Source organism: Pleurodeles waltl, chromosome 10 (assembly GCF_031143425.1).
Source record: "Pleurodeles waltl isolate 20211129_DDA chromosome 10, aPleWal1.hap1.20221129, whole genome shotgun sequence".
NCBI classification, from domain to species: domain Eukaryota; kingdom Metazoa; phylum Chordata; class Amphibia; order Caudata; family Salamandridae; genus Pleurodeles; species Pleurodeles waltl.
Window position 1 is genome coordinate 244,791,135 of NC_090449.1, and position 26,101 is coordinate 244,817,235.

The 26,101-nt window shown below is 44.2% G+C and overlaps 1 protein-coding gene across 1 annotated transcript in view; it reads left to right on the top strand.

The window, feature by feature from the left end:
* Positions 1-12,305, top strand: part of DAGLB (diacylglycerol lipase beta) — a 154,740-nt gene extending 142,435 nt beyond the window's left edge. The window contains exon 15 of the mRNA XM_069210317.1: positions 5,290-12,305. Coding sequence (XP_069066418.1) covers positions 5,290-5,488 — 199 coding nt within the window. The 3' untranslated portion in view covers positions 5,489-12,305. The remainder of the gene's footprint in view (positions 1-5,289) is intronic.
* Positions 12,306-26,101: the final 13,796 nt, after the last annotated feature.

The following is a 26,101-nucleotide window of genomic DNA, read 5'->3' on the forward strand; positions in this document are numbered from 1 at the left end:
TCAATAGAACAAGTGAAAGTAACAACAATGGGTTTGTAACGTTTTTCTTGGAAATACTCATTCCAAAAGTGGGAAATGTTTTTTACCCATTTGCTGCCTATGCATTTGCGGATTGCTCGAGGATTTCCGAAGTAAACTAACCTTTTGGCATTAAGAAATAGTGAATTTTAGTGGGAAAAGGTCATACTCGGTTTTCGGCTGAAAAATCAACTGCATAAAAACAAGTATGTAGTAAACTGTGCTTTTTTCAGATGAACTTAAAATTTTGAGTTTCGGTATGTGGGTTATGTGAGGCAGGAGGTTTGATTAACTCGTAATTAAGGGTGGGTGGAACTCATGGAATTCGACTTCGTGGAATTCCGCAGAGTTGTAAATAAACTCTGGGAGGTTTCGCAGAGAACGGCCAGAAATAGGCATGTTGCGCTGTGATCTAGCGCAGGGAGCCCATTCTGTGCTAAAAACAAATCAACACGAACGGCACCACGCAGCACACCAGAGAGCACAATTACTCAAGTTGATTTTGCTACTGCTTGAGTAGATGTTCTACTTAAGCGGCAGCCGCCTGACCGCGAACGGTCGCAACCACCCGCATTAGAAAAATCTCACCAGATGTTCTACTAGCGTCAGGAACTCATGCTAAGGAACACCAAATCATGCTTGCCAAACCTACCATACGAGCAGCGTGAGAAAAAAAAAATCTGCCATCTGGTGATTTGTGGAATTTATCCAGAATTCTGCGTTACAACAGTAACGTCAAGTCGCCGCAATTCCGCCGATTCTGTGGGCAGAACAAAATATTTCATCATCCCTTACCCATAAAGCCAAAATATTATGAAAGTGTGTTTTTCCAAATGGATTTTTGTGCACACTAAGAATATAGAGAAAGTCTCTATGGAATAACAAATGCTATACGTTCTAGCATTCCCACACTTCTCCCAATGAAAGCATATACAGAATCTTCGAACCACAGCCGTCACCCATGGACTACCTCAACAGTCTTGCGCCCCCGTCACCGCAGCCAACACAAACCACAGACTGACCACCTGGACCCACCTCTCCACTCAGGATACCACATCCATATTGAAGTCCATACACTCAGGAGCTTCCACAGATCCCTGCCCGCACCACCTTTTCAACCTCAGAAACCAAAGCGTCAGCCACAAAATCACCACTCTGCTCAACACCTCAGTCTACACTACAACATTTCCTGATGTCTGGAAATACGCCAAAGTCAGACCACTACTCAAAAAATCCTCCGCTGACCACAGCAAGCTCAATCACTCCCGGTCAATCTCCTTGCTCCCATTCCCGGCCAAGGCACTAGATGAAGGCATCAAAAGACAACTCATGACACACCTGGAGCAGGAGCAGCTGCTCGACTCCTCCCAATCCGGCTTCCACAGCAACCACAGCACCAAGACCGCCCTGATTGCAGCCATTGACAACATCTGTATCCTCCTTGACCAAGGAAAAACAGTAGCTCTAATCCTCCTTGACCTCTCTGCAGCCTTAAACACCGTGTCACACCACACACTGATCAAAAGACTCCACCACATCGGCATCCAAGGGGGTGCACTCAGATGGATCGCCTCCTTCCTCACCAGAAGAACACAGAGGGTCACCTCAGAACCCAAGAATATCGTCTGCAGTGTTCCACAGGGCTCAGCCCCACGCTCTTCAACTATATATGACCCCACTGGCCATCATTATCAGATCTCACGGCTTCACCATAATATCCTATGGCTATGACACTCAACTCATCTTCTCACAGATGACCCCACTACCACCAGGACTACCTTCCACAGATACAATGCAAGCGTCGCCGACCGGATATGGACCAACTGGCTGAAGCTGAACATGGACAAGTCGGAAGGTCTGACATTCGGCAACTACAGCAACCCATGAAGCGAGGTTTGGTGGCCCACCGACCTGGGATCCGCACCCATACCCACAGACCACACCATAAATCTATGAATCACAAACTCTCCATGAAATCCCAGATCAGCACTGTCTCGTCTGCCTGCTTCCTCCCTCTGTACATGCTCCATAAGATCTTGAAATGGTTATCTCTGCACACCAGACGCCCCATGACACTGGTCCTCATCACCAGCCGACAGGTTATGGCAACGCTCTCTATGTAGGAATCGCAGCACACCTCCTACACAAACTTGCAACCCTACAGAGCGCTGCATCCGGACTCTTCCTGGACCTCCTTCGACGAAGCCTTATCACACCCCATCTCTGTCAACTCCAATAGATCCCCTTATAGAAGAGATGCCAATTCAAAATGCTGACCCATGCACACAAGGCTCTACACAACCAAGGACCTGCCTATGTTAACCATCGCCTGAACTTCCACCAATTGTCAAGAAGATTACGATCCACCTCCCTTTCTCATGCCTTCGTGCCTACACTCTAGTATCTACTGAAGCAGAAGCAGAAGCAGAGAACACTCCTTATACATTTTAGCAAAGACCTGGAACAGCCTCCCCACACAGTTCTGGGCTATCACCTCACTTCAGATTCTGAATGAGCCGACTGGGACTAGCAAGCACCTGGATACTCAATTGGTTGGTTAACAGCATTATACTAATCCAGATTGATTGTTTGATTGAACACAAGACGAGAGGACCAGAAACATACAGTGGAATTGCCAAGAATTTAGCTTTGAAGTTCAAAGTTTTGTAGAATGTGGTTAATTACACTCTTTCAGCCTGGGATTGGCCCTATTCCAGGAAACCCCTACAACCTTAGAGATTTACGATACTCCAGGTAATCTAGGTAGGTGTACCTTGCCTGGAGCCCACTAATTTTTCTTTCCAAGAATGTCCTGCAAACATTGGACTTTGAGCAAAAACAACTGAATGTCCATATATTTCTGTGAGAGAAAGTTCAAGAATTTGCAGGGAGCAATACAATTCCTTCAATCCAGCCTTCTCCCTCTTCTCCATAGAATAAATGCTACACTGTGTGGGTGGCCTATCGCCCAGATAAGAAGGGCCCAGAAATAACTAATTCCAACATCAGGAATTTTGCTTTGAAGTTACTTTGATTCTTGGGGTGATTGTTGGTGCGCTATCCTGCACCTAGTAAAATCTACCAATCCTGGGGCACTTCTGAAAGCCATAGAGCTAGGGTATTATAGATCAGTGTGGCTTGCATGGATCCAAACATGTTTCTTTCTTACACAGAATGTCATGCAAGTGGCAATACCATGTCCAAAAAGCTTAAATTTCCTTTGTATCCATGGGGATGGCAGCAGTATTTGGCACAATCAGCTAACATCACATAAACCCTACCATTGACTTTTCTGAAAGCTGGAAATGTAGGTTAATCCAGGGTGAAGTGCCTTGTGTTGATACATGTATGTTTTCTTACCCAGAACGACCCTCAGATGTCAGTTGTATATTTAATAAACCCCCCTTTTGCTCTCACTTTCCATGTTGAATGCCTGCAGTATTTTGGCCTGGGGTCAGTCAACACCCAAGAAATCCTACTAACCCTAGGCATTTCTGAAATCTAGAAATCCCCAAGGAGTCCACTGTCGTGTGGCTTACATGGATTCCACAATGTTTTCCCTCCCAGAATGCTCTGCAAATGCTAAAGTATTAGTGAAAAAATGATTTTCTCATACTGATGTGACCAGAAACTCCAGGACTTTGAGTTAGGGCCCTTTCTATCATTTATTGACAGTCTTCTTTTGATTAAAATGATACCCCACCTCTGTGGGTGGGTTTATCATCCCTAGGAGGAATGAGCCAAAACTATGATTGTATGCAGTCATTGTAGTCTTCATACGGTGTCATGGCATTGGCTTACAGTATTCCAGAGGTATACAAACGTGTTTCCAAGATGAGCATTTCTTGTCAGCCTATGTGTTTATTGGCTTCCTGACATGTTTTAGCTTGTTTAATAGGATCTGACCACTATTTGAAGTCCGCACCCCATAGAGGGAACCAAAGTATCCCTAGGGTCCTAATGCCCTTCTCTCTGACAGCACTGATGATTCTTGTTGGATGCCAAATACCCAGTGACTTATTTCCATCATTTACAAAGCCAAAATGTTACATTTCTTGCGTTCGGGCAGATCAATTTCCCCGTCATATAATCCTCCTGAATATGGAGGACAGTGCTAGAATAACCCTTCCTTTATCCCATGGAAACGTTTGTGTTCCAACTTTTGAAAACAAGTGTTTCTGCAAGCCATTCCCCCTTTAATGCTAGACGTGTTGTAATAACATGATGATCGGGTGCAGTAATGCAGTTACTGATTTGTGGTGTTGCCAACAGTCACGGCTCGCGGGGATTCCTGGGCGCAGGAAGGTGCGGGGGGATACATTTAATTTTTTTAATATATATTTTTTTTTAACTTACCTCCTCGGCTGCGAGCTGCTCCTCTCTCCTGCGTCGTCGCTGCACGCAGGCACAGGCTCCCAGCCTGCCCTGTGGCTAATCCTGACGCTGCTCAAAGCAGTATGAGGATTGGCTGGCAGCGCCCTGACTGGGCGCTCCCAGGCAGACTGGAAGCCTATGGAGGCTCTCTTCAGCACAGCAACTGAGTTGCTGTGCTGCAGAGAGCCCTGTGCGCATGTGTGTTTGGCCGACCCGAGACAGCCAGCCAAACATACATGCGCAGTGAGGGGGAGTGCTGTGCACTCCCCTCAGTGCACGTCACCCCCGTGGCTCCACCCCTTTTAAAGAAAGGTTTTGCAGCTGCCGCTGCTGGCGGAAGGGTAACACTCCTCTGCCTTTAAGGAGGAGCCTCCTCTGGTTGCCCCACATTTGCCCAGTATTGTAACTGAGGACCTGTGCAATGTTAGAGATTTCTATAACACTGTATTGCCAATAGTATTGCTTTACAGCTCTGGTCTACAGATAGAGGGAACATGTTTACCTGTAGTAAGATCACTTGACTAAGTTTAGACAGTAAGCATATCATATGTAGAAAACTGGTCGTATAGAGGACCCATATTGAATAGTTGTCACAGAGTGCACATGTATGGATTCCAAAGAGGGCTTATGTTCTGTTCATCAAATGTAGAAAGGCTGCAGTGAACTGAACAGTACTGGGCAGTACATTTAAGAATGGCACTTCTTTTGTTTTGAGTTGAGGCTTTAATAATATTACCATTTAGAGCACAGGATACCATATTCAATTCAGTAGAGCAATCTGTTATTTGCTTTATTAAATGACAGTAAAACAAACATGGCATGGAGTGTTTTGTGCAGATGCATTAGTTCATCATTTATGTTCTACTTGAATTCAACATTTCTCTTAATCCATTTCAGATTATGTTTTTCCGACGTCAAGTACAGTGCCAAGTGGTCGAAAGAAACTGCCTTCAGCAGCATTTTCATCAGCCCAAAGATGATCACGGATCACATGCCAGACGCCGTACTGAAAGCTTTAAACAGCCTGTGCCCAGAGAAGGCAAGCTGCATCTCTTGCCAGGCCCCGCAAGACCCTTTGGGGACACATGTCGTATGATTGCTGCAGCCGCACAGTGGCAGCTCTTTTTTCCACTACTAGGAAGTTTCGCGATCTCTTCTTCCACTGACCTGTATCGAACAATATGTAATGGACGTCCCGTATACGTCAAGACCGAAATCTCCTGAATGTCCTATACAGGTCAAGGCCTGAAATCAAAGGTCCGCTTCTACAAGTCGGAAGTAAGGACCCACCTTAGGGAGAAATCTGGACATAGCTGAGCACTGGCCACTGTCTGGTGCTACAGAAACGTGCCTGGGATGTACACTGTATATAAGGATGAATGCACTGGGAATTGTTTTGAGTATCAGATTTACGAGAAATAAAATGTGTATAGTGAGCAGTAATCTGGCGCTTTTTTACGCCAGTCTTATGACCTAGCTTGAGGGGAAAAAAGGGAAGCTTTATAAATGTGCATCTGTGGATTATTTACATGGAGTATATATTTGTTTTTGTTTTACCTTTGATAAGCATGAGTTAACTGATCTTTCGTCAACTCACATTGGTAGCTTACTTGATGTCAGGAGAGGGTACACATTGGCCAGTTTTTATTAGGCCTTCGAGTTAATGGCCACATTTAGGCAGGCAGGCTTATCACCTATGCAAAAATGTATTTTTACAACATGTATAAACATTTATTTTGTTTCTTTTATTGATATTAAATATGCTTCCTGCCTCCATTCCACAAAGTGCTCTGTGAGTACAAAAGATTAGAATTGTTCAGTCTCCCTTCCCCGATCCCATTTTTGTTTCGCTTTCCATGTATAATGCATTAGCAGCAGTGGAATGTTAATTAATTTTTTTACTGTGATTTCTATAGTCTGCCTCCTCCTTCAAAGATATATCGAACGACACTAGAGTCTTTTTTCAGAGTTACGCATGAATTGGGCCCACCACCTCTGTAGGACAGATGGATCGGAATAGATGTACAAAGGAGGGTGAGAAAGCAAGAGGGAAAGAAAAATGTTTGTTTTCAAATGATGTTGAGACTGCCGAAACCTTCTCTTTTCAAGTGGCATTTTTGGTTATTTAGTTGTGCTACCTGTGTTACTGTAAATAGAAAGGTTATTGCGTGTGATAATGGGAGTGTTTTTTTGTTTACACAGTTATCCTAGAAAGCAGAGTGTATCTGTGTTACGGCCGTTCTCGCTGGGGGGGCCACAACCCTGGTGTTGGGTGACCTGATACATCCTGTCAATTATTCCTTCTAAGTATGTGCAACAGACTTTTTTTATTTATTTGAAAGCCTACGTTGAGGTAGAGTATTTTAAGTTACAATAGTGTTTCCAATCTTCCTTGCCATAGGAACAAAGACATTGTTCACCTATTTTAAATACATTTGTCTGTTTGTTCAGAAATACAGAGGCATCCATGTTGCAGAATTCCAAAACTTCTTTTTGAGAGTATATTCAGAGCGCAGAGATCAACCTACGTCAAAAAAGTATCAATGAGCAAAGTTTCTCAAGAGAGCTATCTTTCACAAAGACATCTTATACGTGCAAGTTTCCATTTGTTTGCGTTTGATAGTGTCCAAAAGTATATTGTGGTTTTAAAAACAGGTTCTGTATGATAGAAAATGTGCATAAAACTTTTTTTTTTTTTAAACTAAAAAAAAAAAAGTACCCAAGCTGTTCAATAGTACTAATTACCACGAAGCCTCAGTTAAGGACAAATCAAATGGGGTAAAAAAAAAAGAGCAATAAAAGCAGAGACAGTATTTCATTTTCTGAGTGGTCCAAATCCATCATTTAACACGTGAGACCACACTAAAAGCAGACTGGGCCCTACACAAACACAGTTGATTTAACTTAAAATCTCAGATTTGGTGACATAGAAAGTGTATAATTTGAACACAAGTCAAAACTAGTAAACGCTTTCCACAAACAAGATGTAAAAAAAAAAAAATCTTAGGCAGCACAATAAACGTGGACAGAAAAGGGAGGTCAAAATTGTGAATTAAGATGGTAGCTACAACCAGTTGGGCAGATGTGATAGTGAATAAGGACCAGAGTCAAATAAATCCCTCTTTAATAATGTGGAAGGATCCACTCATCAGAATTGTAACAGAAAGCAGTAAATTAAGGTAGGCTACTGAGAAGGGAAAAGATTATAACCAGTACTTAATTTGTTGAAAAAAAATTTTTTATATAAGTGCCAGGACCTTGTCAGGAGACAACTACAGCTGGCACCACCCAGTGCCTCTGTCAGCACTACTAATGACAGTTCAGAATTTGTATACATTAAAAATTATTAATAGCAGCCAACCGAGCTATTCTTGTAGCTTTGGGTGGTTAGGATTAGTCATTATTAATATATATAGCATAATTAAACAACTGTTGTTGTGTCCATTACAAAATTAGACAAGCAGCGCCATGTGACTGCCTGTCATAAGTCCCGGTGTTGATGAATAAGTGCCGGTGCTGAGCACCGGAAACCACCGGCTCGAATTAAGTACTGATTATAACTTGTTTTTGCAGAGAACTAATTCAGTTCAAAACAAGTAATACAGTATGGTAAGCTTACTGCACATAGATACAGACTCTCTCCTCAACTTTTTACCCAGACCACATTTCTTAAGCTTTTTCTCATTAGGCCGTGAATGTAGTCAATCTTACTCCTAAAGAGTATTTTTATTGGAATATGAACCTTCTGTGGAATGTTACTTATATATGTACTTACTATAGAATTGTTGTACATCGGGGATGTCTGACGCAGGTTTTCAAAAGTAGGGCTGTAACAGATTCGCAAGAAAACCTTTGGCAATGTAAATGAGCTCCACTTTAGATTTGTTGTATGTACATTTATTTTACGTGGATCTCTAGAAATCTGCCACGGATGCGAGTGTACTGGACTCACTTAGGACACCTCCGTTCTAATCCAGAATGAGTTTGTATGAAGTCACTTCAGTAGTGCTAGAGCTAATTAAGCCACACCAGCAGGTGGTTTAAAAATACATAAATGTGTGTGTTTGTTTATGTTTTACTAAAGCGCCCAGGTGTGTTTTTTATCTTTCATTTAAGGTACATACCTGCGAGAGTCAGCCTTGTAGTTAGCAAACATACTTCTGTCAAGAAAACGTCACACACCTCTGAGCCACTGCTGTTCACTGTAATAGCCTGACTCCTTGACGTCATTTTCCTCATGAAAACCTGAAATACTTTCCTCCATCCGCACCCACTGTCCGAACAGCAGTTCTGTTTTGAAAACTCCAAGTTACTATGTATTAAATGGCTACCCCTTTTTAATAGGAACCAGTTGTGTATGCACAGCACCCACCATTGGCTCTAAATATGTTTTTTCTCTGTTCAGACATGAGCTAAAGGCGAGAAGGACTGTGAGCGGTATTTATCGGTGCGCTGTGCTAGTTCAGTTGCTTAAGCCTCTGGGGAAAACGTGAAACTATGGGAATCTTAATAGGGATGGGAAGGACTGCCACCTAATTAATCTAACCAAATATATGTTTAGGAAGAGCTTGGTCAAACTTGTAGAGTGAAGTTTACAGAACAGATGTAAGATCCACAAATCACATTGCGCTGAAAACCAACCAACTCCCCCTTGGACATATGCCCTCAGGGGGTAGGACCCCCAACTATATTGCAGTTTTCCAGAATTCAAAAGACTATCCATGGAGCGAAGAAAGCCTTGGATGCTTGCATGCCAAGGATCAAATCGCGTATGAGATAAGAGTCTGTTGAAAGAGTGAATATTCAGTTTATTCTATATAAAACTGCACAGCTTAACCATCTTGTCAGGTTAGGACATATGGAAGTTAGAACGATTCTTTGATTAAGGAGGCAAACTAACAAAATATGGTGTTTGCGTGAATGTGTAGTTCCCAGCACAACTGTATCTCCATGGAATGCAGTATAGGGAGTCCAAATTCCCTAGTACTTTGCAAGGATGTAACTGCCACTATAAAGATAAGTCTTCCATGTTAACCATTAAGTCACAGGTGACCAATTATTTAATAAGCTTGGAAAAATATAAAAAGAAGCTGGCATAAACGTTTGCAAATGAAGCTTCACAATAGGATTCTTAGGCAAATATCACTGGTTTCCCCCCATCACAAAAAACAGGACATTTGTTGTTCTACCTCTGTTTTATGAGGGGCAAGGTGGGTCACAAAGGACACCACCTCTGTAGTTTCATTTTTTTTTTTTACTGCAGTTTCTAATTAGACTTGAGAATAAGCAAAGAAGGCTACGCAAGCCAGTACATGTCAGATGGGAGGTGAGCTGACCATGTCCCATGATGGCCGACATCCATGGGCGCTCGTGATCAGGCCTCTCTTCACCTGCCTGTTTGCCCATCTCCCAGGGCTCATGATGTAGCTGTGATCCAGAGTGAGGTGATCTTGGAGTGAACCTGTGACCGTCAAAGCTGTGCTGTGATCAGAGAGTGACGGTTGCCTAATTTTAGCCCTCTGCCCTTCAGTAAAGTTTGCAGGTCCTTAGTTATTATTTCTTCATTTTGCAGCTTTGTGTAGCCCAAAGGCATTCGAGTGCTTCACAGAAAAGCACTCACTGTGGAACAAACATCACAAAGTCAACGATGAACACCAAGGAAGTGACAGTAACAAGCAATTAGTCACTTCGTTGACAATCTAGGCCATGGGCTACTTGGGTACAAATCACGATACAAACAACCAGAAAGTGCCAAGAAAATGGGAAGAAGCTGATCTCTTCAGGGTAGAGGAGGTAAAAGGGAACAGTCCTGTGGGAGGGAGTTCCGCAGTTTTACTTCGCATCCCGAAAACAGTGCTTCATATAGCGCTCTTTACTGAAAGTCGGGGTTCAGTAGGAGGGATTCAACGTTTTTTAATTGTCAGTGAGTGCCACATATTTTTAGATTTCCTACCAGATAGTTGGGGGTGGGGTTGTGTAAGGCTTTATGTGATGCCTGCGGTCTTGTGGGGAGCCATTGCAGGAAACAAAGAATAAGGGCGATGTGGACAGATTTCGGTGGCCTGTCCCAAAGCAGGCTGCTGCATGGAGAACTGCTCTGAGGATTGCTAAATGCGCCCTAGGAAGTCCTGAGGTGAGTGAATGCCCATAGTCTAGTCTGGAAAGAACCATGGCCTGAACAAGAGTTCATCTTCTGCTGAGGAGTGAACTACTAATTTCAAAGAGCCAGTCTCATTTGGAGGCGGGTGCTTTTGGTCCTAGCCGCGATTTCTTTCTAGAGGTCCAGATGGTTGTCCAGGATAATGCTCAGCAATTTGGCATTGTCAGGATACAGTTCAGGTAGGGATGGAGTTCTGCCACTCCCAAAAAGGCGGTTGGATAGTTGCGTAAAAGCAACACAAAGCGGCACAGAGAGCTTCTTTGCTTTACTTAGCATGAAGGGGGAGTAACATGAATGGTAAATGGGTGTTGCCGTACAACCTCCCATGCTTTTTTATGCAAAACCCTGTCTAATAACGTTAGTAGACAGGGTTTTGCACCAAAAAATAATGAAGCAGGAAGAAAATGAGAAATGCTTTTATTTTTTCCGACTCTTCTCACTTTGTAGGTGCTCTGTATTATACAGCACACATCCAATGTGGAAAACATTTTAGAGTTAAGTCTGTGCATAGTATTTTAGAGCTGAAGGTACCCTTCCAGTACAATGCCTATGCGAGACTCGCGCATACACACCACTGCACTATGGCACAAAGGTGTGTGCATGGCGCTCAGCAGCCTGATTGCACGTCCGCGCTAGGGAGAGGAGAGAAGAGTGCCATATATCTGTAGATATGGCGCTGTCCTACTCACTCACGTAATGCAGCACAGTATTTTGGGGTCCTGTGCTGCCTTGTGTGTATGTTTTGTAAATCTGGGCATATATGCTAAGATTGCATGATCGAGAGAAACACCACATCTGGATTTAAAACATAATTGGGGTTGTCTGTATTATCAACACTTTATTACTGACCAAGGAACCCCTCTTTACAAACTTGAAATTAAAGTATCACAAGGATCACTGTGTCAAAAGCAGCGACCCACTTACCTGTCAAGATACAAAATCAGTGATTTGTATGTTACATGATGTGTTTTGCAACAGGCACATTAACCTTCTATGCTACTATGCTCAAAACTGTAACGTAACTGGACAGACAGAGAACCCTCCTGGAACTTTGTTAACCACTAGAGTTATGCTACCATTATTACTATCCCCTAAAAATTGTAGTGCACACAAAGAGCTCTGTGGTGCAGCAGATGTCTTAGCTCTGTAATATTTTAAATGCAGCCTCTGTGTAATCAGTTAGTAAGCTAGGACAGGTTTACTGTCACATTGTCCTTTTTGCCAATTTCTTTGAGCCAGATTTGTATACGTTGACGGTCAGACTCGCTTTTCGTGATTCCGCTTCTTGATTGCACACTCTATCCCTCCGCCATATTATGGGCTCCTGGAGTAATTTTTTTGTTTCAATTCCAGCTTCTAGTATGGATGTGTCTGGAGATACTGCAACAACTGTTGACCTAGAGGTGGGTGAGCCACTAGTCGGGCCTTATGCCTGGCTCTGGCTCAGCTCAAGGTCCTGTTGGAACCTCGAACCCTTAACGAGCTGAGCTTTTCTGTGGCTTCTGCCTCCCAGTACCCATATTGTGGCATAATAACCCAGAACTGGCGACCAGGTTCGAATCACTGCGTTGGCTCAAAATCCTGTGTTTCTGGGCAAATCACTTAATCTCCCTCTGCATAATAAATGTGACCTTGTGTAATGCTACTACCGCTCATGTGAATCTCTCCAATATGTTCGGGTCAAGTTCCTGCTATGTAAAAACTGCTAAAAATGCTCAAAGAGGTGAAAATAAAGCCTTAACACAATGAAAAACAGCTAGATACTCATTAAGTGGCTGATATGTACAGTGTGAAACTAAAGAGCCTGAATATATTGTGACTTCCGTGCTTAAATTATGGGATCTTAGGCAAATATTTTATTTCACCGAAACTCTTTTTTATTTTTCCATTATGGCGTATGAAAGCTCTTTCAACTGTGTGAGTTCAGAACACCAGTTGTACAAAAACCTGTTGTGCTTGATTTAATAGACTGTAACGGTGCTCTATAATAATCTGGGTCATATACAGTGTTTACGTGACAATTGTCTTGCCTCTTCATGTACTAATGGTTCATGTTTAAAACCTATCACTTTTATGAGTTTGGTGAAATGGAGGGGAGCGGGCGGTATTTATCATAGGAGGTAAATACTATTAGTCCAGGGTGAGGTATTTACCACATATGGTAAACAAATAACCTCTTATTCCACGTTTTGAGCTGAAACATAAGGCATAACATGCAATGTCGTTTTTTACACACCAAAATCAGCATGCTTTGTATTTTTTCAAGTCTTTACCAGATAAATCTCTGCATAATTGACCTGCCAGAATTTAACTGGGGGAAATTGCGAGAGTATTATAATTAACTCGTGATTCATATTCCTGAGTAAACGTTTTTGCACAGGGATCAGAATTTAGGCCTGAGCTCATAATCTGGGCCTTTACCTTTTGTTACCTTTATGTGTAGCAGACTGATTTGCATATGGCTGGGCTCTGTCTGACGAGGCACCGTGAGCAAAAAATGCTGGAGGAGAATGAGATCCCAGGTGAATGCCAGAAGCTGAGATTGTCATACATTTTGTCCACCACTTTCTCGTTTGTTGCTGTAGATTATCCAAGTGCAACATGTAATGCCCACTTGTGGCTCACAGGCTTGTTGTCCCAAAGGACTTAAGCTAAGCCTAACTGATAAGGCTAAGTAAGCTGGACCTGGTCTAATGTTGCTTGTGTTCCTGTGATGGCTCGACTCTTCCTAATGGAACAGGATCAAGTCTGATTTGCATCTGGCTGGGCATAAAATTAAATAGACTAGAATGCAGCCTTCGCGAACATCACCAGCGAGTGGGATTAATTCCAGCATCACTTGCATTACGTTGTTGTAGTTGGTTTCCTACACAGTAATTATGTTTTGAAATTTTATGTAAGTGGCATGGCGGATGCTATATCGTACATAAATAAATAGCATAGTATCGACCTTGGCCATCCTGTGGTAGGTGGATCAAACGAAGGCAGATGAGTGATGTCAGGTCCCGAAGCGTTTACAAGGCGGAATCAAAAAGACTCTGTCCCCGTAAGTTACAAAGGTGGGGAGAAGTACAAGTTGTCATTGGCAAAAGCTGGGGAACCAGACATGGACACTGCGAGTGGACGAGAAGGGACACAGTAAGATCTAGAAACAGAGATGTAGATCGCAACACCCTGGAAGGGAGGTCAATTAATGTCTTAGCAGTGGCTGTTTTATGTTATTACTACACCCTTCATTTGTACTTCTGAGCACATCCTCCCATTGTTTCCTTGTCAGCTGTCCGTCCACCTCCCTTTTCTTCCACCCACTGCTGTTTGATGAACCTTTAACTTACACTTCCTTTCTGCTGGACACCATTTCCCTTTTCCCTTCGGAGCTCCACATGATGAGATGTTGAATACCCTTTCCAGACATTCTGCCCACTCCCTCGCTCCCAGTCATACTGCATCACTCATTCCTGAATCTGCCAGCTGTGCTACGATGATAAGCTTGCCTGTCCTGCATTTCGTTGCACTTGCCTGAGAAACTGGGCCCAGATTTACTAAGAACTTGTATTGCCCTTGCACTCGTGTGTTTGTATAACCAGTAATTATGCAATATTTCTTTAGACTGTTACCTTCTACTATGCTATCAGAACAAAGGAAGTTTTTTAAACTGTTGCTTATTCAAGTCGGTATCAGGTTTGTTGGGCAGCCATTTCATTATTTATTCACCTTTAGTGTGACAAGATGGCAGTAAGAGTCTGCTTATTTTTACGGAGTCAATTTAAAATAATGACATTTTATAATTAATGTTAATGTGAGGGATTTATTTTTTAAAAAATGATGTATTTTAAAATGATAAGTTGTGACTTTATAGGCTTTATGCAATGTGAAGTCTACGTGGACCTTGGAGTCTAAAATGGACAAACAAAATTTCAATTTCAAAAGTCAGTCAGTAGAATCAATTACTTCATTTCGATCATAACAATAAAAGTACACAGCAGCAACAATAATAATCATACTTCATTAATTTAAAAAAAAAAAAAAACATGTTGATTAAAAGAGATTAAATAGTACAATAATTCTTAATAGCAGCTACAATTAAAACAACGTCCATAAAAAGATTGTCATGTCCAAGATCAACTCGAGTTCGTTGGGCAAAGACTAGCCTTTTTGGGGTTGACCCAGTAGCTTTGCATGAAATACGGTGCAACCACTTTCATAGAATTATTTTACACAGTCAGAGTTTGCATACCACTATCATTTAAATTTTGCCCAGATCTAGGAAAGGATACAATTATTACCAGCATAGGTGCACATTCCCTAATGCTAAAGTGCCTATTTTACTTTAACATAATGAAACATACATATACCATAACATTAATGGACAAACAATTTGAGATGCATATCACAAGGCAACCAATAATTAAAAGTCCCTAAGGTACATAATACTTTCACAAGATCGTTTCCAAATGGATCTTCATTGCAGCAGCTCAAAGTGACTGTGCCTATTTTAGATCTCTCAATTCAATTCAGTTAATCAGATTTTAAAAAGCGCATGGCAACCCGGCACCGGGCTTCATAGTGCTAACAGAGCTAGCTCGAGTGAAATAGGTTGAACATTTCAGGAAATAGGTACGTTTTTAGTTTCTTTCTAAAAATCATCTAATCGCCGTCCATTCTCAGGCTAGTAGGCAAAGAATTCCAGAGCCTCGGAGCAAGAAATGTAAAAGAGGGACCTCCGCCTCTGGCTTTTTTGATTCTGGAAGCAGCAAGGAGGTCGATATTGTTGGACCTAACAGCCCAGTTAGTGTGATATGGGGTAATCAGCTGCTTGAGAGCATGTGAGCCACCTTTGTATTTAGCCCGGTGTGTGATGCAGAGTGCTTTGAGTTGTACTCAGCAACTTATGGATAACCAGTGCAGGGTGTTCAGTGTTTCGAGCGCTGACTGCATTTCGGGAATGCCTAACAGTATCCGGTACGCAGCACTCTGGATAACTTGGAGTTTTTAACAACTGACAAAGGACAGATACAGTGAGTTGCTGTAGTTGAGGCTGGAAAGGGTTAATCCTTGGATCACAATTCTTCTGGACTTTCTTGAGAGCCACTCCAACATCTTCCTCAAAGCTCTCAGAGGGCCAAGGCAGCTGCCTTCTACCTTTTTTACTTGGGATGCCATTGAGAGCTGCTTGTCTAAAGTGATCCCTAGACTCTTGACTTCCGGTTTAGGGGATGGACGTTCTCCCAGGGAGTGGGGTCAGCTAATCTGTTCCCAGAGTATGGGGGGTTTTGCCGTCCACCATAATCTCCGTTTTCTCCCCATTCAGTTTTAAGCAGATGGCTGCCATCCAATTAGAGACCTTCTCTAAGCAGCTGTTAAAACTCAGATGTGGAGCCCGTATCAGGCGATAAGGAGACGATCAGCTGGGTGTCGTCCACGTAAAATACCCTTGTGATGCCAAATGAGCAAATAATATCAGATAATGGGCGAACATATACATTAAAATATGTGGGGCTCAGGGGAGTACCCTGAGGTACCCCACAGTTCAGCTGATGTCTCGCTGAAAGAAAAGGTCCCTCACTAACTTGAAAGCTCTGCTTTTAAAAAAATGAGGTGAGCCATATTGCCCTTGATTCCAGATTCCCCCCAGCAGTACGGCATGTAAAAAGTGCAGGTGCAGCGTCGCCGAAAATTAACTTTCCAAATACACATAAGACCGTTTCTACTCATTTGTTAAAACAAACTGTGATTAAAATCATAGTTTGCACTAAAGTTACAGTCTGCACTAATGCGGGTAAAAGGAAGATTGAATATTCACTCACTCTCTCTGCTAGTAACGCGTTTGCGCCCCAGCCACCATTAAATGGTGTGGCCTTTCTGAAAACGAGAGTGCTGTCTGCAAAGAGAATTAGCAACAATTGATAACAGACTATCAGCACTGAATACCACCAGGTAGTAAATTCTACTCTTCCCCTCCCCCCCAGTACTACGGGCTTATAAAAAGTGCAGGTGCAGCATCGTGGAAGATTAACCTTTAAATTGCACGTAAAAACATTTCCATTCAATTGATAAAACAAACTGTGATTAAAAGGATAGTTTGCACTTAAATTATTGTCTTCACTTATGCGGGTAAAGGGAAGATTGATTATTCACTCACTGTGCTAGCTCTCAAAAGAGCAAAACCAGTTGTTTCAGCAGTGTCACATTTAGTAAATGTAAGGCAACTGCACAGTGTTTAATCCCTAAATTATCACTTAACAGAAGGATCCATCTTGACCTCGGGGATTTGTATCTTTGACATATCAATAAGAAATGCACCTCTGTTTCCACCATGTTGGGACAAAATGGACAACCCTCCGAATCCGTATCATCAAGCTTCCTCTTTGAAGTGAAGGAAAGAGGCAATTTGCCAATACAGAGACGACTATATAGGGACTTGGCCTCTGCAGGAAGTATTCTATCAAGGTATAATTCAAAATGCGGGGTACATTTGTGGCTTAAAAATTTGTCAATATGCCCTTCAGACCTCGTATCATGCCATATCTTCTGCATGACGAGTTTCCAGTATGCTCCAGTTGTCGTAGCTGCTGAATTTTTGTCCATCTTATTTCGATTCTTCCACAGGGCCACCATATCTAGCTGGGTACATTCATATTTCACGTCTCTCAACCACAGTGAGTTACAAGATTTATCGTAAGAAATTAGTTCCTGCAAAGGTTCCTTATAAGCAACTAACTCCTGGGTTATCCAAATTCTGGTCCAATAGGTCAGAATTTTGAGGCAAACAATATGGTCAATCTCTTAAGATACAAATCCCTTTGTAAAAGAATTAGAGGTGCACTAGCTGGGACATTCAGTAATGTTCTTACAAATTAATTTTCCTTAATTTTCAAACCTGAGGCATCCCCTGGACTTCAGATTCCTGCCCCATAGAGGGCCCAACTCAAAGCTTCTCAACAGCTGGAGAAACAGCTCAACTAACCGATGTTTTGTGTTCCCTGCAATTTCCACTGATCTATGAGCAGGACCATTGGAATTATGTGATTGTGCAGCTGCAGTGATTTTTACATGGTTGTAGCTTGTCCACATTTGCCACATAAAATCTGCAGCTTGTGAGGCAGATGATGGATTAACAAAAAAAAATTGTTTCTAGCAAGTAAAAATGCAGCGAGACGTGCTGATGCACAATGGAAAGCCTTTAAAAAGCTGGACGGGTCACCTTTCTTTTGCTTTTTTCTATATTTGAGTATTACACTTGTGCTAACAAGGTGCAACCAATACCTAAACAGTGTTACCAAGTTTAAAAATGGCGAAATAATGAATTAATACATTACAAAATGTGGCACATTATGCCGCATAATTTGCCTTCTCTAGCCGCATAATCTACTCATACTGCCACATAATTTGGCGTTCTATTGTTGCATAATTCCAGTGGTCATGTCCAAGAGATAAGTGGGAGTTTCTTTTTTGGAGTTGCATGTACCGATGGAGTACCTCTGTGATGATCCTAATGCCCATGTAAGCAAAGCTCCTGACTTGATCCATCCACCTTCAAGTTGTTTCTAAATAAGAGGTGGGGATTTATGGTCATGAGCTTTTATTTTACCTACATTAATCTCCAGGCCCCTGTGTTTACCAAAATCCACAAAGTGGTTCAGAAGATGCTGGAGGCCCATCAGTGTACGAGAGAGTAACAGAGTATCATTGGTGAAGAGCAATACAGGGACATAGCGCCAGCTATCTTGGGGGTGTCATGCTGGCAGTTGTTTAACACCTCCACCACTTTATTCATAAACAAAGAAAAAAGTGTGGGAGCTAAGATGCACCTCTGTCTCATTCCTCGATCGGTGGGGATAAACCCCCTTGGTCATTCCACCCACCTAGGCATACGTATCTGTAGGAAGCCTGACCAATAGAGGAAGGTCCTGGAGAAACCCCTTTCGATCTGGTACTTCTCAGAGATTTTGTCTGCACTAGATTCAATGCAGCCCTCATATCCATAAAGGCTACATACAGATGATCGTTCTTAATGTGGCATGCTTCCAGGAGATGGTCATGAAGCAGAATATCTTAACTGTCATCCTGATGTTCTCACAGAACCCTGGATGTAGGTGGGACAGAACCTTGGTCTTATCCATCCACACCTGCAGACGAGATAACACTTGTCTGCAGAAGATCTTTGGAGTGTTGTCAATTAAGCTGATTGGCCTATAATTTGCAGGAACATCTAAAGCCCTCTTTTTATGAATAAGAGCATGGCCCCTCGCCACTACTCCAGTATTTCCTCACCTTCTGATACAGCATTCATTAGCATATTTAGATATGGGACCCAAATACTTGCCTTTGAGTGGAAATGATCCACTGGTATACTGTCCGGGTCAGGTGCTTTTTCTTTTCTCATGTGAAGAGCAGCTTTAGTGTCGTCCAATGTGAACACTAGCAAATTACTCCCTGAAGGGTAAATGAAACGAGATCAAGAGGCAAGGATCAATTTGGACCGCTTCTGGGGGGGGGGGGGGGGGGATCTAGACAGACATTATCAACCCTGCTATATAGAGATTTAAAGTGTTCAACCCAAGAATCTACTCGAACAAGCACTTGAGCAGTGCCATTCATGACCGTTTTCCAAAAGGTTCTGTAGTCATGTCTCCCAAGGGCTTCCAACATCTGGGCTGACTGGCGGAAACCTCAGTTTTAGGAGCAGTGGCCAATGTCATCACAGAAAAGGTCCCCCCAGCACCGTTGGAATAAGTACTGTCTGCCATAGCAGACAGTGCACATTCTGAGGGTGCTGGGCAATGCAGGGCCCCCCTTGTGGCTCCCAGCACTACCTTTCTGCCAGGCTTTCCGTGGCAGGGACCCACCATGAAAAGGATGGCAGAAAGTTGACTCATGATCAGCATGGTGGTGCTGAGCTCAACACCGCCGTGACTGACCACAATTGTGACCACCGCCACCCCACCGTGATCCATGATCCTGCCGGTCGGACCACCAGGGTTGTAATCTGGTGGTCGGCCAGCCAGGAGTGCGGTGGTCTGATTGCCACCACAGCTTTGGCGGTCCTTGGACCGCCAAAGTCGTAATGAAGGCCTTAGGCCCAGATTTATACTTTTTTCACGCAAAACTGCACTAACGCAGTTTTGCGTGAAAAAGCATACTGCTGGCTAGCGCCGTACCAAGACGCCGACTGGGCGTCATGTTTATGGAATGACGGTAGCCGGTTGTAAGGCCGGGCTAACGTTATGAAAAAGGACGCTAGCTGGGTGGGGGAGGCGTAGGGGGAGTAGGAGGTTGTGCGTCAAAGGATGACTCTAGTCTGGTTAGAGGCATAAAAATGCCTCTAACCAGACTAGAGTCATCCTTTGACGCACAACCCCCATGGACATGACTCTTGGCTTAATAAAGACAGGAGTCATGCCCAAGGGACATTTGTCCCCTGGGCATGGCCTTTGGGCCCAGTGCCATGTAGAGGGGTCCAAGTTAGGCTCCCCTATAGCACTTTAAAAAAAAAATGAAAATACTCACCTGTACTTGCCTGGGATGGAGTCCCCCCATCCTCTGGTGTAGAGGGTAGTGTCTCTGGGGCTAGGGAAGGGCACCTGTGGGCCCATTCCATGGTCTCTGTTTCCCCCACCCGGCTAGCATCTTTTTCATGACGCTAGCCGAGCCTTACTGCCGGCTACCGTCATTCCATAAATATGACGCCCGGCCGGCATCTTGCTATGGTGCTAGCTGGCAGTATTCTATTTCATGCAAAACTGTGTTAGCGCAGTTTTGAGTGAAAATTATAAATCTGGGCCTTGGTTCTTTCTCCCATGCAAGCGTCAGAGACTGCCTCTATCAGGGGAGAGTGAGAGTCTATCTCATGATTACTAATGGGACTTGCAATAACTAGTGGCACAGTCATGGTCTGAATTGGACGTATTTTGATTAAATAGGACCTTATGTCTTTACAGTTAGACTTGGACCGTGGAGAAGCACCCCCATTATGTTTTTCCTTCAGCATACCCCCCACTCCCTCAATTAATGCCTCAATATCATCCAGGGTACAACTGAGAGATGCACGCTTTGCTTGTTTCATGGCCTTCGCTGAGCTCCCCACCATCCCATTGTCTACTTTCTGTTTCCCTATTTTCCCTGGTCTAATAACAAGTATCGACAAACAACATGACTGCACATTAACCGTAAGTGAAACCCCTAAAGGATGCCAACAAAAATGAAAACAAAGGAAAATTATAGATAAATACTGCAGACGATAATTATGAAATGGAATAGTCTGCCTAAAGGAGCCCTCCATAGCAGCACAAGGCACGGTGAAATCTGTACACCTAAACTGAAACACAGCGGGGGACCTTTGGCAAGGCTGTGCTGCCTATTACAGCCCCTCCATCAGAGCACACAACTGGACAATACCTACTGGCCTTCGAACAATGGACACTACTGCTAAACAAATACCTAAAATAAAATGTCAGTGGTTATGGGCAAAAACACAGCGGGAGGGCGTGCAACCAAATGTAACCCCTAAATTAACTCAAAACAGGTTGGTGTCCTGAGTAGTGTGACCAGATTTTGAAAGGCAAAAACGGGGACATTTCACAAAAAAAGGACTAATTCAACATCACTCTAGGAGCAGAGAATGACAGCACTTATCAATATAGAAACACTGAGGAGGTACTAAGGGAAGAAATAAAAAGTCAAATTTTAAAACCAGTATCAAACGTTCTTTGAACAGCTTTTTAATAAGAGCTGCTAGCTAGTACTGCTTTTCAACTGTTTGCGTCGACCCTCACTGAAAACCGGGACCTGACCAAACATTACCAAAATCTTCTAGGACAGCTGGTGAAAAACAGGGACATCTGGTCACCTTAGTCCTGGGAGATGTAGGGGCAGATTTATGGAAAATGGCGCTGCACCGAGTGCAGCGCCACTTTCCCTGCACCCCCTACCAGCTTCCATGTGTGCACCGTATTTAAAATATTGTATTGTATTGTATTGTAATCGTATTTATATAGCGCTTACTACCCCTGACGAGGCGTCGAAGCGCTTTTCGATGAGTAGCACGCTACTCCGGTACCCAACAAGAATTAGTGATGGATTAGTATAATTTAATAAGGAGTACAGTTTTAGTATTATTATGAGTTAATTTGAGTTGCGGATATGAGAGTTTGTTAGTTAGATTGACTGGAGTAATGGAGGGGTGGAGGAGGAAAGAAATCCAGAAGTGTTAATTGGGAGTTTATCCTTCATTTGCTCAATCCAAAGGCTTGAGATGAATAAAAGGGGGGCGGAGGGGAAAGAGGATGTGGAAGGGTTAGGGAGAGCATAGTAGCAGGGTGAGATGAATGCAGGAGAATTTAGTAGGGTTGTGTGGGAGGTCACAGAGGTAGAGTGAGGTTTGGTGAGTTAGATGTGGGGGTGGAGGGATGAGCTTAGGCAGAGATATTTAGGAGATGGAAGTGGTCGAAGGGATTTGGGATGAGTCCGAGTGAGAATGGAGGATAGTTTGATAGAGACATGACATAAGAGCGATGAGTAGATAAGTGTGATAAAAAGAGAGCAGAAATTCATAGAAACATGCCAGGCACAGAAACAACATATACACATATATATATATATTTATACACACACACACACATGACTATACACACACATCTGCACATACAATACATAATTAGAAACATGGGTAAAAAATACTTAGTCGTCCATCCATCATCCTGGTAAAAAGGCGGGAACTCCCCCACCTACCTCGAGGGTGGACGGGGCGTGGCCCAGCGGGCGGAGCCCACAGGTGCTCCACAAAGGGAGAAACCCTCCACTCTGTGTCTCCAGCAGAGGAAGACAGAAACCGCGCGTCCCAGTCAGACACAGACCACGCTCCAGCACATCATCAGCTCACCTCCAGGAAGGATTCCAGATCCCCTCCGCCATGGGATCTCTGAGCGCACAGCCCCGCCCCGCCCCATCCCTGCTAAGCCCAAGAGCCAGGGTGGGCCGTCCTTTCCAGAAGGTGAGCTTCAAACCGCGGCATCTGCCGCGTCCACATTGTACACTAGGGTACGTGATGGGCCACGGGGGCAAAAACGTCTTCAGCAACCTTGTGTGCCCCCGGCAATGTCATTGCCACTAGTGCGTCCCCACGGAGATGTCCTCGCGCCCCTGCGCATCAACGACGCACCACGCGAGTCGGCGGCAAACGCAGTGGGGTCGCCTTGGAAAGCTGTCCATCATTCTGGCAAGAGGTGGGAATTCCCCTACCTATTTCGAGGGTTGACGGGGCGTGGCTCAGCGGGCGGAGCTTACAGGTGCTTCATAAAGGGGGAACCTTCTACTCTGTGTCTCCAGGAGAGGAAGATAGAAACCGCGCGTCACAGTCAGATACAGATTACGCTCCAGTACATCATCAGTTCACCTCCAGGAAGGATTCTGGATCTTCCTCTGCTATGGGATCTCTGAGCGCACAGCCTTGCTTTATCTTTGCCAAGCCCGAGAGTTAGGGTGGCTTGTCCTTTCCAGAAGCTGAGCTTCGACTGCGGCACCTGCTACGTTTATATTGGTAAGTGCTTCCTTTGAGGTTTGGTTTCTGTAAAATGAGCATCGTGGCCTACACAACCGGAGTATTTTCTACGAGTATGTCAGTAAGCGTTACCTAGCATGTTTTATATACCCTGTTTATATTGTACAATAGGGGTACGTGATGGGCCACGGGGTAAACGTCTCCAGCAACCTTGTGTGCCTTTGGCAATGTTATTGTTACTAGTGCGTCTTTGTGGAGATGTCCTCGTGCTTCTGCGCATCAACAACACACCACCGGAATCGGCGGTAAAACGCAGTGGGGTCGTTTTGGAAAGCTGTCCGTCATCCTGGCAAGAGGCGGGAATTCCCTACCTACTTCGAGGGTGGACGGGGCGTGGCTCAGCGGGCGGAGCTTACAGGTGCTTCATAAAGGGAGAACCTTCTACTCTGTGCCTCTAGGAGAGGAAGATAGAAACCGCGCGTCACAGTTAGATACAGATTATGCTCTAGTACATCATCAGTTCACCTCCAGGAAGGATTCTGGATCTTTTTTTGCTATGGGATCTCTGAGCGCACAGCCTTGCTTTATCTTTGCCAAGCCCGAGAGTTAGGGTGGCTTGTCCTTTCCAGAAGCTGAGCTTCAACTGGGGCACCTGCTACGTTTATATTGGTAAGTGTTTCCTGTTGAGGTTTAGTTTCTGTAAAAATGAGCATCGTGACCGAACCAACCGGAGTATTTTCTACGAGTATGTCAGTAAGCGTTACCTAGCATGTTTTATACGCCCCGTTTATATTGTACACTAGGGGTACCTGACGGGCCACGGGGTAAACGTCTCCAGCAACCTTGTGTGCCTTTGGCAATGTTATTGTTACTAGTGTGTCTCTGTGGAGATGTCCTCGTGCTTCTGTGCATCAACAACGCACCACCGGAATCGGCGGTAAAACGCAGTGGGGTCGTTTTGGAAAGCTGTCCGTCATCCTGGTAAAAAGCGGGAATTCCTTTACCTACATTCGAGGGTGGACGGGGCGTGGCTCAGCGGGCGGAGCTTACAGGTGCTTCATAAAGGGAGACCTTCTACTCTGTGTCTCCAGGAGAGGAAGATAGAACCCGCGCGTCACAGTCAGATACAGATTACGTTCTAGTACATCATCAGTTCACCTCCAGGAAGGATTCTGGATCTTTTTTTGCTATGGGATCTCTGAGCGCACAGCCTTGCTTTATCTTTGCCAAGCCCGAGAGTTAGGGTGGCTTGTCCTTTCCAGAAGCTGAGCTTCAACTGGGGCACCTGCTACGTTTATATTGGTAAGTGTTTCCTGTTGAGGTTTAGTTTCTGTAAAAATGAGCATCGTGACCGAACCAACCGGAGTATTTTCTACGAGTATGTCAGTAAGCGTTACCTAGCATGTTTTATACGCCCCGTTTATATTGTACACTAGGGGTACCTGATGGGCCACGGGGTAAACGTCTCCAGCAACCTTGTGTGCCTTTGGCAATGTTATTGTTACTAGTGTGTCTCTGTGGGGATGTCCTCGTGCTTCTGTGCATCAACAACGCACCACCGGAATCGGCGGTAAACGCAGTGGGGTCGTTTTGGAAAGCTGTCCGTCATCCTGGTAAAAAGCGGGAATTCCTTTACCTACATTCGAGGGTGGACGGGGCGTGGCTCAGCGGGCGGAGCTTACAGGTGCTTCATAAAGGGAGAACCTTCTACTCTGTGTCTCCAGGAGAGGAAGATAGAACCTGAGCGTCACAGTCAGATACAGATTACGCTCTAGTACATCATCAGTTCACCTCCAGGAAGGATTCTGGATCTTTTTTTGCTATGGGATCTCCGAGCGCACAGCCTTGCTTTATCTTTGCCAAGCCGGAGAGTTAGGGTGGCTTATCCTTTCCAGAAGCTGAGCTTCAACTGGGGCACCTGCTACGTTTATATTGGTAAGTGTTTCCTGTTGAGGTTTAGTTTCTGTAAAAATGAGCATCGTGACCGAACCAACCGGAGTATTTTCTACGAGTATGTCAGTAAGCGTTACCTAGCATGTTTTATACGCCCCGTTTATATTGTACACTAGGGGTACCTGACGGGCCACGGGGTAAACGTCTCCAGCAACCTTGTGTGCCTTTGGCAATGTTATTGTTACTAGTGTGTCTCTGTGGAGATGTCCTCGTGCTTCTGTGCATCAACAACGCACCACCGGAATCGGCGGTAAACGCAGTGGGGTCGTTTTGGAAAGCTGTCCGTCATCCTGGTAAAAAGCGGGAATTCCTTTACCTACATTCGAGGGTGGACGGGGCGTGGCTCAGCGGGCGGAGCTTACAGGTGCTTCATAAAGGGAGACCTTCTACTCTGTGTCTCCAGGAGAGGAAGATAGAACCCGCGCGTCACAGTCAGATACAGATTACGCTCTAGTACATCATCAGTTCACCTCCAGGAAAGGATTCTGGATCTTTTTTTGCTATGGGATCTCTGAGCGCACAGCCTTGCTTTATCTTTGCCAAGCCCGAGAGTTAGGGTGGCTTGTCCTTTCCAGAAGCTGAGCTTCAACTGGGGCACCTGCTACGTTTATATTGGTAAGTGTTTCCTGTTGAGGTTTAGTTTCTGTAAAAATGAGCATCGTGACCGAACCAACCGGAGTATTTTCTACGAGTATGTCAGTAAGCGTTACCTAGCATGTTTTATACGCCCCGTTTATATTGTACACTAGGGGTACCTGATGGGCCACGGGGTAAACGTCTCCAGCAACCTTGTGTGCCTTTGGCAATGTTATTGTTACTAGTGTGTCTCTGTGGGGATGTCCTCGTGCTTCTGTGCATCAACAACGCACCACCGGAATCGGCGGTAAACGCAGTGGGGTCGTTTTGGAAAGCTGTCCGTCATCCTGGTAAAAAGCGGGAATTCCTTTACCTACATTCGAGGGTGGACGGGGCGTGGCTCAGCGGGCGGAGCTTACAGGTGCTTCATAAAGGGAGAACCTTCTACTCTGTGTCTCCAGGAGAGGAAGATAGAACCCGCGCGTCACAGTCAGATACAGATTACGCTCTAGTACATCATC